At 44.1% G+C, this 12,254-nt stretch overlaps 1 protein-coding gene across 1 annotated transcript in view; it reads left to right on the forward strand.

Annotated features, from left to right (window-relative positions):
• Positions 1–10,028: 10,028 nt before the first annotated feature.
• The window catches only part of KCNN2 (potassium calcium-activated channel subfamily N member 2), a 58,890-nt gene continuing 56,664 nt past the window's right edge, over positions 10,029–12,254 (forward strand). The window contains exons 1-3 of the mRNA XM_065663147.1: positions 10,029–10,160; positions 10,396–11,477; positions 11,686–11,781. Of these exons, the coding sequence (XP_065519219.1) occupies positions 10,139–10,160; positions 10,396–11,477; positions 11,686–11,781 (1,200 nt within the window). The 5' untranslated portion in view covers positions 10,029–10,138. The remainder of the gene's footprint in view (positions 10,161–10,395; positions 11,478–11,685; positions 11,782–12,254) is intronic.

The raw sequence follows: 12,254 nt of genomic DNA on the forward strand, positions 1-12,254 counted from the left end.
TAAATCCTCCTGGGCTGCATCTATACCTGAGTTGGAGTATGCTCCTGTTTGATAGATGAGCTATAAAATGAGTGCACATTCTTGGATGTGAAGTGCGAATAGTTTTTTGACTGCAGTTGATGTTATCTGGGGCCTGAGACAGGTCATGTATTCCAGATACAACTAACAGAAGGGGAAATAATGGTGAAAACAAAGTGCGTTGGCAGAGAAGTCCCTGTCTTCTGAAGAGGGAGAACACAAAGAATAACCATTGGTACTGACCACACACAAACATGCAAGAAGAACTAACTTAAAATCAGCTTGAATGTATCCTCCATCCTCCTGCCCTTCAAAGCAATAGCAAGGGGGTGGGTTATTCTTGTATCTATTGCCAGGTCCACAGCATGCTCCATCTTCTGAATCTCTGCTTAGATCCTGTCAGGGATATGAAATGTGCCAAAACCTGTAGCGTGGGCACTGCCTTCTCTCCACAGATTACAAAGAAAGGCAGTCCTGGTGCTCACATGCCTTATTTGCTGAGCATGAGGGGAAGGACATGTCAACCACCTTCTCTGCCTGCAGAAAACTTGGATCAAGTCTGTAAAGGTGACAAGATCTTCTCACTGGTAGAGCTATTCTTCAAAGATCACAGATCTTATACCAGCAAGCCAAATTCTGTTGTTCAGGACTTAGGCCAAAATGATACTTGTGTTCTATACGGATAAAATCCCAGAATTTATCACTGGCATTTAATTACTAACATTCTTGCATTTAAAGAAATTTAGTGCTGGTGACACATCAAATTTAGACAATTTCTTTTGTGTGTATATTGTATTTCTGCCAAAACATCACCTCTCGTTCTTGAAATTACACTTTTCAATCCCCATATCTAATTTTTTTTTTTTTTTCCCTAAACATCTGCTGTCAGACCTATTTTGGAATTGCACCGTTTTTTAAACCCTCATTACCATTCTTTCCACCTCATGTAAATCATCTCTACAGTTCCAGTATTCCTCCATAGTAACTGCTGCCTTGTTTTCATTTCTAGCTCTGCTGTCATGTGTTACTTTGATTTTACAGATCACAGACCAGTAAGCAACACTGATCTGCTTGAATGGCTTTTAGCCAATTACAAAGAAATTGTTTATGGGCAAATTACAGGACATTTTTATGCAGGTTCATGTTTTGCCTCATAAGAGGCCGAAGTGCCACTCTCCCCTCCAGCGTGGGAACTGTGCATCCGCTTCCCGTGCTTTAGCACTTCTCTGTCTGCTTGCAACCCTGAAGTTACACAGATGCACATGTAGAAGAAAGCATACTGGCATAATTTGTGCCTACCATACAGCAGCCACGTTTCTGCAAATGTAAACCATTACATTTCATTAGAAGATGACACCTAAATGTATGCCTTTTTAGTAATGCTTCCTGTATTTCACTTGCTGTGGATTTCTCATCCGGACCTAAATTATGCAATTACATCTGTCACTGTACTTTGGGACAGTTTTCAAAAGCAAACGTTCAGACTATGTCTACAAGATATACATTTACATCTGGAAAGACATACTTTTGTAGAAAGACATGAGCAGATGTTCATTTGCACACACATTTGGTCTGTGTAAATTCTTGCTGGTAGAAATGAATTACACTTGAAATGAAGCTGAGCGAAGTTAGGAGTAAACCTGTGAATAAGTCATTTTTCAGCAGGGTAATTAGAAAGTTTAGGTTAACATCAAACCAGATTTAGGAGTTATTTTTCCTCCCTGATGATACCAGAAACTCTCAACCCACAGTGTATATATATATATATATATATATATATATACATATAATTAAAAGAATAATTTTAAAAAAAGGTGGTTTTGTTGTCACAATAAAAGGAAAATAGATTAACAAACACACACTTTCATAGTAGGTGACAGTATTCTCTCTCTGACTCAGCAGTCCTATTGTTAAACTAAGTCACCGAGGACATTGCAAACTTTCAATCCCATTCTGGCTTTGCCTGAGGGACCAGAACCACAGGACAGCACAAGATGTTCTGAGCAAAGACATTCTTGTGCTACCCTTTTGGTATTTTTCTGTATTGGACAGATAGCTTTTCATTGCTGCAGAGGCAGAAATTATGGTGTTTACCTTCAAGTTCAACATGACCTGGCAGTGTGTGCTTACAGCCCAGAAAGCCACCTGCCCAGGCTGCTGGGCTGCATAAAAAGGAGTGCGACCAGCAGGTTGAGGGGGGTGATTCTCCCCTCTACTCTGCTGTTGTGAGACCTCACCTGCAGTGCCGCGTTCAGCTCTGGGGCCCCGAATATAAGAGGGATGTGGACCTACTCGAGTGAGTCCAGAGGAGACCACAAAGATGATGAGAGGGCTGGACCACCTCTGGTTTGAAGACAGGCTGAGAGAGTTGGGCTTTTTCACCCTGCAGAACAGAAGGCTCAGGTGAGACCTTAGAGCAGCTTCCAGTACCTAAAGGGGGCCAACAAGAAGTCTGGAGAAGGACTTCATACAAGGGTATGTGGTGACAGGACAAGGGGAAATGGCTTTAAACTGACCGAGGGGAGATTTTGATTAGACATTAGGTAGAAATTCTTCACAGTGGGGGTTGAGACACTGGCACAGGTTGCCCAGAGAAATTGTGGCTGCCCTATCTCTGGCAGTGTCCAAGGCCAGGTTGGACAGGGCTTTGAGCAACGTGGTCTAGTGGAAGGTGTCCCTGCCCATTGCATGGTGCTGAAACTAGATGAGGTTTAAGGCCTCTTCCAACTCAAACAATTCTGTGATTCTATGAAGTCTCAGCTGCCAGACTTCAAAGGCATGACTGCATTCTGTGACCTTTTTTGTTTAACATTAAATGTAACTGCCTCAGAAGCAGAAATACAAAAACTTCAGTCCTCATGTACAGAAAAAAGCATTATAAGGGTGTGAACTGGGATCACTGAAAAATAGCTGATTATTTGAGAAAGCAAAGATGGGCTTTATTGATTATTTACTTCTGTGGATTGCTGAATTCCACATGCAAGATTAATGGTGATGTCAGTTTGGGGTATTGTAAAGTATAAGTGATTCTTGAAGGTCAGAATAAACACTTAGAAATTGTTGGCAATTTTTATCAAATGCCATTTAAGCCTCAAGACTATTATGAAATAAGCTTCAAAATCTGAGGTTCAAAGTGCTACATACTCCCCAGAGCATTCAAACACTGTTACTGCAGTGAAGCAGCCATAGAAGTCGGAACATAAGAAAGCCTGGAGATGGCCACCTGGCTTTTGTGGGTCCCCCAAAGAGGACGGCAGTAGATGTTGGGGTTTGGTGGGTATTTGCATGCTGCTCTTGGAGAGGGGTCCTTGAAAGGGTCTCTCTTAATCTCCTAGGGGTGTATCCCTGTTCCTACTCCAAAGAGAATGACTGCTTTTTGGCTAGATTGATGCACGTCTTGTGTACTCTCATTGTGCCTGACCCAATCAATCACCTCACATTTCATGGGTGGACAACTGTAAGGGGAAGGATTGGTTGTTCCTTTCATCAGCTAAGATACAGTTGGTTTTTAATACCTGCTCTCTGAGGTGGAGTATGTGTGTGAGTCCACCCATGATGGCAGAAAGGAAAACCACTTTTCCTTCCCTACTGTGTTTATGTGGGCAAGAAATACCCAGACCCACCCATCTTACATTTAAGAGAAGAATAAAATGGCTAATGATTTTTTAAAATAAAATGCTTAGATTCCTACCCCATCAGGACAGCATTTTTCTGAATAGGAAAGGCATCAGTAAAATGTTGGTCTTGAGTTCATGGCCCTACCCACAATTCATACTCCTGACTAGCTCAAGCTCTGCACACTGGTTTGCTAATCCCTCTCCTCCATGCGCTTGAGCTCTGCAGTGTGGATCAGATGCCTAGGAATTTGGTGCATGGAGGTGCAAGTGCATGCTGCATTATCTTGCTTCAGAGAATATGGCTGGCTGAATACTGGAATTCTGCTCTTAAAAAGAAATTGCATTACTGAGAAATATGTAACAATTAGATAATTTGTTGCTGTCAACACTGTCCAACATCTATCGGAGGCATTGCTATTTCCCAAGACAGTATGGGAAGATCTCTCACCTACGTGCCTTGTTAGTTCTGCAGTAATGCTCACAAAGGTGAAAAAGGATTCCTACCATGCCCTGGCTTTCTTCACCAGAGGATAGGCTTCTGTGAGACATAAAATCTAGTTATATTCAGACCAGCTTGAACACTGATGCATTTTTAATATTATGAAAATTAGTCTGAGAAACAGCTCCTAGGACATACCTTATAATAGTTACAACAGAGATTTCATAATTAAAGCTGGAAGATCTTTTCCATTTCAAATTTGGTTTTGATCTTCCCAAAAGATAAAGAATCTAAAATGCTGATCAGGAAGATACTATACCATCCATATATTTTCCATTTATGCTTCAGACCACTGTAATGTAGAAAATACTTTGAATGCGTGAAGTTGCAGACAGAAAAAAAAAAGTCCTCTGAGAAACAGTCTGATTATCTTAACTTTTAAAAGCAGTCTACAGTACTATACATATTTTGAAATGTCAGTTTGCTAATACAAGGGTTACTAATCTGATATATTGGGTTGAAGGGATGGCTTTTAGACAGATGGAAGGAAGGAAGTTTAATTCTACAGAAATGTGTTCTGAATGGGACAATTTTATGTGCTGCGTGAAAGTCTTAAGCCCTTTCTCCTTAAAATTAGTTTCAGTAATTAAAACTGCCTAGCCCTTTCCTCAAAAACACAGTTAATTTTTTGTTGAGTAGTATGAAAATATAAGGGATAAAGGAGAGAATTCAGAAAAAATACACTTCAGAGAATGAAAAATTTATAAAACTTCCCAGAACTTTTTGAACTATCATTTCAAATAGTTGCTCATTGAGCTTATGAGGCCAGGGCCAGCTTGAAGCACAGATAGCTTGAATAACTCACTATTCTTCCACCGCCTGACCCAGAGGTGCTGTCAGGTACTATGTACTGTCTCCTTTACAACAGGGAAGGGAAAGAAGGAGGGGTTATGTGGAGTGAAGAAAAGAAGGTGCTGCAGACAGACCTAGCTAGGAAGGAAGGAGTGAGATGTGCTTCCCTTAGCAACTGCCCCAGTCCTCTGTCCCAAATTAATTTCTTGACTTAGCAATCTCATAAATTAGAAAAACAACCACACAAAGTTTATATTGAGTAGAAAGTGGGACTGCAGGTAACATAAAATTGGACATTGGCTTTCATCTTTTCCCTGCTTCCATTTGTTCTGCAAGTGTATAAATTTTTCAAACTTGGAGATACAATTTCTGCAAACAGGACCATGACATACATTGATGGTTTGTGTGTGTTATGAATACATCCAAAAGGTTTCAGATATGGCTATGACAGCAACAAACAGACTTCCACGACATGGCATTTGAATGTACTGTGGAAGTTGTAGAGTCCTTCATGGTAACAGGACTGCAGAAACAAATAAAAAGCCCCAATAAACACAACTAAAATGGCAACCTTACATTTTATACATGTTTTGAACTGCATTTTTTAAATATAACATTGCCAGTTCAAATCTATAGTAACTATATTCTCATGGTAAAATGGAAGCACAGATGGTAAGTACCAATGGAAAAAAATACTCATTTTTCAAACATGGGCGAATGAAATGTAATTATTTAGAATCAGTTGCTACCCAAATCAGAAATTACACATTTTATGGAAAGGAACAGCACTGCTAACATCTTCAGCTTTTGTACTACCAACTTTGAAAGGTATGATCTTATATTTATATGTAAACAATGGCTCACTGGACTCAATAGATCAAAATTCTTCAAATACTGGATTCTACAAAATTAAAAATGACCCCTCACTCCTGATAACCCTGCCACACACTCAAAGTCACTTTTTGCTTTCACACAGGCTGAAACCAAAATACTGCATGATGCTCAGTAATTGTACTGAGTTAAAGTTCTGTTACAAAACTGCACCAGTTTGTGAGAATAATAGAAGGTAGTCTGATTAAACATAATATAGTAGTCACCTGCTGAGCACCTGTACTGGCTGGGCAAAACAGTATTAATGCTGATGCAACTAGCTAGCTAAGAAATTCTTTGTAGGTGGCAGTATCCTTTGAAAATGAGAAAAAAGTAGTGGCCAGAAAGGAATCATTAGATTTGTGTGATCTCCAAGTACTATAAAAATATCCAGAAAGGATGGAAAAGTGAATTAAAGGGAGAAATACTTTCCCCAGCTGTTTTGTGGATGAAACCCAACACTTTTAACCTGTTTAATAGTTAAAAAGTCTTGCTAGCAAAAAATGTTGAAAAACTCCATCCCTTGAGGAAATCCCCTTGAAATAGAGGAAATGCATCCAGCAATCCTAGATACCTCTTAAGCTGCACTCCCATTAATGAAGACATCACCACTTTTGAAAACTTTGGTTACTATTTTAGAGCTATCAATCCAGTGTCCTTATCTTTTGTATCTTATGTGTCCCAGATAATAGACAAAGGTTTTGAACTGGAGTTAATCTTCATTTTTATTAGTGATATGCTGGAGAAGCAGAAGTAAGTGCAGATTATTGAATAGTATAAAATCAAAAGCAGAAAGAGTAAAACGTGCCTCCTTCTAATATGTAGCTATACTATTTGCATGGAGTCATTATTTGGTATTACTTCTCCTTCCCCCAGTACTGTGGAACATTATAAAAAACTCTCTGAAGTGCAGGTCCAGCAGGTGTGGGATTCCAGTTAGCGCATAAAACTGTGACAACAGAAGTTGCTGGCGTGAACGTCAGAGACATCTGGTGGTTAAAAGCCCTGCTAGATGCTATGCAAAATGTAAATTTACACAGGTGGCTCATATGGGTAGTTTCCATGCCTTGTCTTGGCAGCTGTACTGCTGTCATTTTTATTGTGGCATGGATACCCTTGAATGATCTTGCTCTCATACCCCTGAATGATCGCTACCGCTGCCAGTGTCACCTCCAGAAATGTGACCCTGCTTTCAACGAGTGACAACCTTCTATATACACACTGAGCTCTGTACTTGCTTGCCTTTTTTTTTTTTTAACTGAACAAGGCTGTTTGCTTTAGGGCTTTCTAGAAACTTCTAGGCCTTATGCAGAATATACTTTGAGTTCAAACTACTGTCACAGAATGGAATTTCCTAAGCTTTTCTCCTCACCTTTGCTTCCTTTTTGTTTCCTTCTTTCTACATTTTTTGACATTTTTATGAGTGCAGAATTTTCTGTGATTTTAACCAGAGTCTGGGTCTGGCAATAAGCTCAAGCGGCTTTCTAATACCTCTTATTGTAGCCAGATTTTAACTACAATAGGGCAATAAATTAAAAGCCAAAGTAGCTTTCTAATACCTGTAAGTGTTGCATCTTCACTGTATGTCATTCAGTGGGCTTTTCAAATGACTTCTCATTAGCTGTAACTTCAAATATTTTATGTTTTTTTCCTTTCAGAAATCTAATTTCTCCTGTGTCTCCTGTGTCTTCTGTGAGCTTCCTGTCCTGCTGTTGGCATAGTTTTGCTCAACAGTATTTACCTTGTTCTTTCATTTTGTGGGTTTAGAAAACAAATCTGCTTTCCAAACATCTCCAATAATCATCATTATCAAATTAGTTCTACAGTAATTGTCTCTCTGTTACTGAATACAAAGGTGCACACGCACATATGTGTACATACACACCTACATACATGTGTAAAAACAGTCTCTTTTGACAAACCAGAAGCAGGACCTATAATAATCAGCAAGAGCAGTTCCATTCAGTATATAATGAAAATGTAGGAAAACACCAAAGCCCCCAATCCCAAACAGATAATGTTTGTTTCACAGGGGTTCATTGTTACCAGTTTAGTATGATTTAACAATTCTGACCTAACAATGCTAATGTGTGATTAAAAAAGGAATATAACAATTCAGTTTTCATGAAGAATATACTTTATTTCTGAAAACAAATACAATAATTTTTAAAAGTGAACTTCAAAATTATTTTACAAGGGAAGATGTTAAACCACATTTTTCTATTCTGGTTCATTAATCAATTTCATAGAGAAGAAAATTTACCTCCTTAGCTGTGAAAATGCAAACTCTCAGTCATTCATATTTTAGTCCTTGAAACTGTGGGGAGATATTCCAGGTTGCACAATGAAACTGAAATAAAACCCTATCTGATCAATTTTATAACATGCTGTGCGATTAGTATGACCTCTTGTGTTAAACACAGGAATACTAATTTTTTACTTGCATAATGCAAGTAGAGGAAATGTCTGAAAGCTGGTAACAGCTCTCTTCTTGCCACTTCTACAAATCAACAAGTTAGCAGCAGTAGAGAGGCTTGTAAGTTTTATATATGAATTAGAAAAATAAATGCCACCATTTCACCATATAGGATACAGCTACCATATATTTTGGTCTACTGACACTTTTTTTTTTTTTTCAAAATTAAGATTAAACTGCAGGACAAAGCCTCAGTGACTTCTAAATAAAATATGAAGATTTATGATTTTCTTAATAAGCCTTTCATGGTAAACTAGGTCCTGAGGACTTCTGTTAAGGAGAACACTTCAAAGGTTTAAGCAAACATTAAGGACACGGCATGAACAGAAAAGGGATGATGAAACCTTGTTTTATCTAAATCTTTAACTAGTCCACAAAACATCTATTTTAACTGCATGCTTGTGCAGGACTTTTATTTACAGAGCGATAAAAGCCCAGGTTCCTTAAGATTCTCATTTTTGAAGATCCATTTGATTTGTATGTGTTTGGAAACACAGGCAAGATACAAACAGTGAGATGGAATTATAGCAACTAGTTTTTTTCAAACAAACAATGGAACATCTGAAGCCGTGTCAAACAGCCTGTTCATCATTAAAAATGTCTTTTGTCTTTGATGCTCAGGGGAACTGAGTGCAATGGAAAGCATCCAAATACACTTCAGTGTAATTTAAAAACACAGACTGAAGTACTTGGAAAGTGCTTTATCATTCACTCAAGAATGTGTGTGTGGATTTTCATTCATAAATTGGCTGTATTGGTAACTCTCTAAATAATCTATATTATCTATAAAATATATCAAAAAGGACACTATATTAGGGTTGTTTTTGTGTGTGCTGTATGTGCTTTATTTAAAGGTACACTTTGGAATAAATCAGTGGAATTTTATAACTGAGTATATTTTAAAACTCTTCTTAATGCCTTACCCATATTTTTAATCTGCAAGCCATTCAAGGGTGTAGAGTTTCAGAGGAAACTGGATGCTGTGTTGGACATAGAAATTTTAAGGGCATAAGCTGTTATCCTAGAAAGGCTTGGTGAGTTTTGTCTTTAACGTTAGTGAGAAGCTGAGGATGTAAAGAAACCTTCCACATTATCAAATTTCCCAGTTGATTTTTCAAGCTGCTTGAACAGTGCTGGAGAACTGGAGAAAAAAACAAACAAACAACAAACCCAAAACAAAGCCAACAAAACCGAACAAACCGAAACCCTCCAACAAAACCAAACCTGTTATAATATCACCTAGGGGACAGGAATGGCACACCTTTAACAAGGTAAGTCACTTACCTCGTTCACGATTGCTCCCGTAAAGAAGCTTTCTTTAAGTAAATGCAGAGACTCTGCCTGGTGGCAGACATTATTCTGCCACAGGCAGCTACGGGAATGAATTATTTGGTGACAGCTGGGAGTTGAAGGGGAAGAGACAGAACGGTAGCCGGCGACAAGCGGAAGGACTGCACTGTTGCGGAGGGGCTGTGGGGGTGGACGCATTCGCTGAGGGACGGCGACCAGCGGAAGGACTGCGCTGTTGCGGAGGGGGGGGTGGGGGCGGACGCATTCACTCAGGGACACCGACCCTGTTCTACAGTGAAGCTCCAGCCAGAGCTGGGCTCCCGGGTGTCCCGGGTGGCGGCCGGCAGGCAGGGGCAGCCCCCGGCCCTCCCGCTCCCGGTGACAGGCGGAGACGTGCCGGGGCGGGCTCTCCGCTACCCGGCCCCACGGCAGCCCGCGGCGACACTGCCTCTCCCGGCTTGCCCCGGCGCCCGCGGCAGGCGGCGGAGCGAAGCGAGCGCGGCTCTGTGTTTTGCAGGGCGGCGGCGGCGGAAACAGGCGGGAGGCGCTGCTGGACAGCTCCGGAGCGCGGCGCCCATGTTCCGACGACGGTGCAGATGTGAGGAGCGGGGAGCTGGGGAGCACCGCCGCGAAGGCCCCTTCCCTGCGGGGGGACCCCTGGGAGCCCCACGGCTTCCGCGGCGGGCGGGGCGGGGCGGGAGCGAGGGCCAAAGGCAGCCCTTACCTGCGGGCGCGGAGCGCGCGAGGAGGCGGGCTCCCCAGCGGTGCGGGGCGGCGGGGGGACCCTGCGGAGCCCCCACCTCCTTACGCCGCGGCCGGTCCACCCCTATCAGGTGACGTGATGCCCATTGTTTTGGTTCCCCCGACCAATGGAACGCAGCGGCTGGATCCTACGGGTGCCGGGATGGGCCCTTCGTGGCGGCAGCAGGACTCTCCCCTGCCGACCATAACGCATTGCGCAGCGTGCAGCACCGCCCGGTCCTCCTGCGGCTTTAACGGCACCGGCATGGACGCGCCGCGCCAGTTTCCGGCGGGCTTCGGCCCAGAGCAGCAGCAGCAGCAGCAGCAGCAGCAGCACGGCCAGGACAAGCAGAGCCCATGCCTCCAGTGCAACAACTGCGCCTACTACGGGGCTGCTGCGGCAGCCGCGGGGGATAACCTGCCCCTGCTGCTCCGCACCATCTCGCCCCACTCGGGCACGTTCCGGACTCATTCCTCACCGCTGTCCTCCGCTGCCTCCTCTCGGCAGGGCAGCCAGCTGAACGTCAGCGAGTTCACCCCCTCCAGCCATGCCGGCTCGTCCAGGCAGCACCACCAGTACGCCCAGTACCACCAGTGCCACAGCCTGCAGCAGCAGCAGGCAGCGAGCCCCAGCAGCAGTATCAGCAGCGGCAGCACCCACCACTACCATCACCACCATCATCTCCACCACCACCACCAGCGCCGGGAGAGCAACCCATTCACAGAAATAGCCATGAGCAGCTGCAGGTACAACGGCGGCGTCATGCGGCCGCTCAGCAACCTGAGCTCGTCCCGCAGGAACCTACAAGAGCCGGATTCCGAGTCGCAGCCGCTCCAGCAGCCGCTCGCCAGCCCCGCTGCCGCCGCCACCGCGAGCACCCCCACTGCTCCGGAGATCGTGGTCTCCAAGCCCGAGCACAACAACTCCAACAACCTGGCGCTCTACGGCTCCTCCGGCTCTGGTCCTGGTCCCGGCCCCGGCCCGGGCAGCGCCAGCAACAGTGGGGGCAAGTCCAGCAAGAAGAAGAACCAGAACATCGGGTACAAGCTGGGGCACCGCCGGGCGCTGTTCGAGAAGCGCAAGCGCCTCAGCGACTACGCGCTCATTTTCGGCATGTTCGGCATCGTCGTCATGGTCATTGAGACTGAGCTCTCCTGGGGCGCCTACACCAAGGTACCGGCAGCCCCTCCGACGGCCCAGCGGAGAGGTGGCCCCGGCCCCTTACAGAGCCCAGCGCGGCGGGGCTGCTTGTTCCCCGCCCCAGCCCCGTCCCGAGGCGCTCTACCCCCGGCACTGGTGTGCCCCGGGCCCCGGCATCGGGGTGGCGTCGGGCGGGAGCGGCACCTTGTCGCTGAGGGATGGTGGTGTCTTTCTATTGCAGGAGTCGCTGTATTCCCTTGCTCTGAAATGCCTTATTAGCCTCTCCACGATTATCCTGCTCGGGCTCATCATCGTGTACCATGCAAGGGAAATACAGGTAATGTTTTCTTCTGCGGGTCAGTGTCTGTTGCTGGCGTAGCTGGGGGGAGAGGGGTGAGGCGGATTCTCGGAGGGCATAGTGGTGGTAAGTACTTTGCACTTCCTGACTATTCAGAAAGCAAAAAATTATCTCTGCGTGCCTGCCATTGATGAACGGACCTCCAGCCCCAGGGAGAAACACGGTGGGCTTGTATGTGCTAGGAAGCTCTGCTTGCTAGGGACTGTTGCCAGTGGTTATGCTATAGGATTGCTTAGCGCTGAGGTTATAACGCTCTTGGTGACATGCCTGCCTTCTTCTGTAGGAGAGGTACAGCAATAGTCTTTTATTTCCCAATGGCTACATTTCATGCTATGCATTTTCTTTTGATGGCAAGGTTAATTGTTTTCACTGTGCAAGGTACGTAATCTTAACTGGATTGTCTCAGACACGAGTGTACTCCAGGAGAATGTTTAAGAGGAGGGGGGAGAGAT

Source organism: Lathamus discolor, chromosome Z (assembly GCF_037157495.1).
Source record: "Lathamus discolor isolate bLatDis1 chromosome Z, bLatDis1.hap1, whole genome shotgun sequence".
Lineage (NCBI taxonomy): Eukaryota > Metazoa > Chordata > Aves > Psittaciformes > Psittacidae > Lathamus > Lathamus discolor.